Genomic DNA, 3,537 nt, shown 5'->3' with positions numbered 1-3,537 from the left:
AGTTGAAGTTGTTCACCTGCGATCTGTGAATATGAAGGGTTAGTGTGGTCAGCACTATGCCCAGCCACCTTTACTTTCCCTAACGTTAACCAAGTACCTATCAGAGTGAACCCAGGATCCAACTCAAGACTTTTGGGTTATCAGACAAATGCTCTACCATTCAACCATGCCATCCATTATTTTTGTTTAGGGTATAGTAGAATGTTGCATAATCATAAAGTTATAGGATAATTTTATTATGATCCATATTTTTTTTAGACAAATACATACTTGGGTAAAGAAATTCAAAGTTTGAAGACCCAAATTAATGAGATGAAAAACATGCTGAAGTTGACCTTTGATCTACAAATGGACATCCAGAGGTCAATCAGACAAGAGGTAGCTGCTGCCATGAACCAAACCACAGGTAAGTGTCCACTACAGGTCATCAGTTTTACATTCAGCATAGGTAAAATGTTTTCTTTTGGTTCTTTTTAACTATTCAATTGTTTCCAATTATTTCATTAAAATGCATGTTGTCACCTCAGTTTCTATTTCATTTAAAATAGTAAGTTTTTTTTTTCATGCACTTTTTACAAGCTTTCACTTTGGTCACATTATATGTTATAATAAATACTTTGGTCACAATGTTCAATGGATGAGAGGGTTTGTTGTCAAATTTGTAACTCAATTTTCACTAATTTCTAATGCAGTAAATTCTTTTGAATTTTCCAGATAAATTTATGTCCTTTGATAAAACAAGAATATGACAATTTAAATCAAACTAGATATAGGATTAATAAAAACAAAATTTAATTTTAACTGTACCAATTACAAAAAGGGAGTTAAGAGACTAAGTAGTAGCCATTTTTTTCTTTTTTTTCTATCATACTCATAGATAAAGAAAAGCTATTTTTTAGAATTATTATTTTTAGTGCATTTATGTTGTGTGATCACTCATTATCTGTTGCTTTTTAAACTACTTATTAACATTTTAGCCTTACTGGGCTACCATTTTAAAATATTTGATAACAATTAAAACACATTTTCAGCTGTTACACCACCAGCTCCCAGTCGACCTGTGACAGACACTCATTGCCTGATCTGTTTGGACCGTCACACAGACACAGTGCTGTACCAGTGTGGTCACATGTGTGTGTGTTATGGGTGTGGCCGTGACTTGCTGTCTCGTGGGCACAACTGTCCTGTTTGCAGGGCACCCATTAAAGATGTCATTAGGGCGTACAAAACTAACCCTGAGTAATGAATGCCCTCTGATGCAAAATTTTGTTGCGTAATTTTATTTGAAAGTAGATCTTAAGAAAGTTTTAAAAAATCAAACTTTTGTTTTAACACATTAGTTCTCAAGTTCTAACTATAATTGAAAAGTTAATTATATTTTATTATCTAGATAATTTAAAACTATCTGCAAACATTGAAAAAAACAATTACTTTTTATATGTGGATATTTATGTAATAATATGTACATTTTTGTGTGAAATGAATTCAGTGAGGGCTATATTTCTCACAAGTCTCATTTAAATTCCTTGGGTTTGATATTTTTTTTACAACTTATCACTCACAAAAAATAACTTATTTTTCTTCTTCATACAGATTGTTAAGTCGTTCAAACATTCCATTTCCTGTTAACATGAAAAAACCTGTAATTTATATTGTTAAGTAATATTAAATTAAATATAATTGTGGCTTTAGTTGACCATTTATATATGGTAGTTATAGCTGTAAAGCAACTTATCAATGAGTTATTTTAAAATATCAAATATATCATTTTAATGCACTAATTTAAAAAGTGTTTTTTATGGTTTTTTTTTTTTTATAAATTATTAAAATATGTGCCATTTGTTTTCTTTCGTGATTAACTTAATGAGGTCTAATTAAAATGTAAATGCAACTACTTTTGATTGATATACACTTGATGTAAAATGCAACATTTTAAAAATAAAAATAATATACCTTATTGAATAAGCTTTAAAACATTCACAGCTTCAAAACAGTGCATGAAATGGTGACAGGTTAAACAATCTTTAAAAAAATTATCTCCTGACAAACAAAATCTCCTAAGATTAAACAAAATATGTATCATGAAGAAATTACTTGCATGAAATATTAATACCATACACACTGTCACCAATTCCAAATATGCACAAAGCAACATTTCATTCAGGGGTCGTCCATAAATGACGTCACACTCACAGGGGGAGGGGTCCATAATTTTGAGACGGTGTGTGACGAGGGGGAGGGGGTTCTAAGTGTGCAACGTCCCACTTTTACATTATAAAACAGCAATGTTAGAACACGAATTTTAGACGTTATTTCGCGTTTTAGAAAACTGTTTTAATAAATTGCAGTAGGAATTGATTAAAATACTTTATTTTGACCGAGTTCAGGCAAGATTTTGGAAAAATATCGATATTTAAAAAAAAATTCAATTGCAATTTTGAGGGAGGGGGAGGGGGGGTTGTAGGCTGAGGTGTGACGTCATTTTAGGGGGGGGCTGGCTTTTTGAGACAATGTGTGACGGGGGGGGGGGGAGGTAAAAATCGCCAAAAAAAGCGTGACGACATTTATGGATGCCCCCTCAATAAAAGAAAACTCCACACACTAAGTAGTGTTGCTGCTTGCACTATTTCTTTATTTCTTTAAAAAAAATTATCAAGGTATTAACTAATTGTTCAATACTAAGTTGAAGCATTTCTGAAAATATAATGTTGATTGATGCAAGATATTATTCTGGTTTTTAGTTTTTAAAGTTTTATTAAAAGATTTCTCATGGTAAAGATGTCATCTCATGCGAAGTATTTTTCTACGTCATCACAATATATAAAACCCCATATTATACCAGAGTATTATATTATAAATGACACTAGTTTTGAGCAGTGTTTCTTCCAGACTTTTTTCTCCGGGGGGGGGGGGCACTTGAAATTTTCGGGGGGGGGGGAGCGGTAAACTTTCTTCGGGGGGGGGGGGGGGGCGGACACTGTTAAAAGTATATATTTTCTATATAAATTATATAAATTTCATTTCGTTCGGGGGGGGGGGGGCGGTAAAATTTTTTCGGGGGGGACTTCACCCCCCCGAAGAGATGCCTGGAAGAAACTCTGGTTTTGAGTCAAAAGATAAGAGGTAATTGTCTAGAATAATAAAGTTCAAACCCGAAGCTGTCATTATTCAAAGACAGTAGCTTTTTTGTATATGTATACATAACTATAAGCTTTCTATGCGTATAATAAACGAACACATTCATGGCACTCTTTGTCAAAACACCACTACCATTTCCAATGTAGTGCATAGATCTAGGTCTATACATAGTAGCTAGTCTATAGGCCTAATTTAGATTAATCCACTTTATATTGGTCCACATGCATAATAAAAAAAATAATAATCCTATATATTTAAATAAACCGGTAGTGATCTCCCCTAAACTTTCTCGAATATTCTTATATAAAACAACAGGGGATGGTAACTGGGGATATAGTTATGATTTTTAATCCATTTTAAATACTTAAACTTTTAAAAATAGAATAGAATCTCATAAAA

At 32.5% G+C, this 3,537-nt stretch overlaps 1 protein-coding gene across 1 annotated transcript in view; it reads left to right on the top strand.

The window, feature by feature from the left end:
- LOC131955950 (uncharacterized) overlaps positions 1-2,198 on the top strand; it is a 7,358-nt gene extending 5,160 nt beyond the window's left edge. Inside the window, exons 8-9 of the mRNA XM_059320275.1 lie at positions 259-406; positions 1,032-2,198. Coding sequence (XP_059176258.1) covers positions 259-406; positions 1,032-1,243 — 360 coding nt within the window. The 3' untranslated portion in view covers positions 1,244-2,198. The remainder of the gene's footprint in view (positions 1-258; positions 407-1,031) is intronic.
- Positions 2,199-3,537: the final 1,339 nt, after the last annotated feature.

Source organism: Physella acuta, unplaced genomic scaffold, assembly GCF_028476545.2.
Source record: "Physella acuta isolate Inbredline_101_S28 unplaced genomic scaffold, ASM2847654v3 ptg001118l, whole genome shotgun sequence".
Classification (NCBI taxonomy): Eukaryota; Metazoa; Mollusca; class Gastropoda; family Physidae; genus Physella; species Physella acuta.
This window is presented reverse-complemented; position numbering and strand designations above follow the sequence as displayed.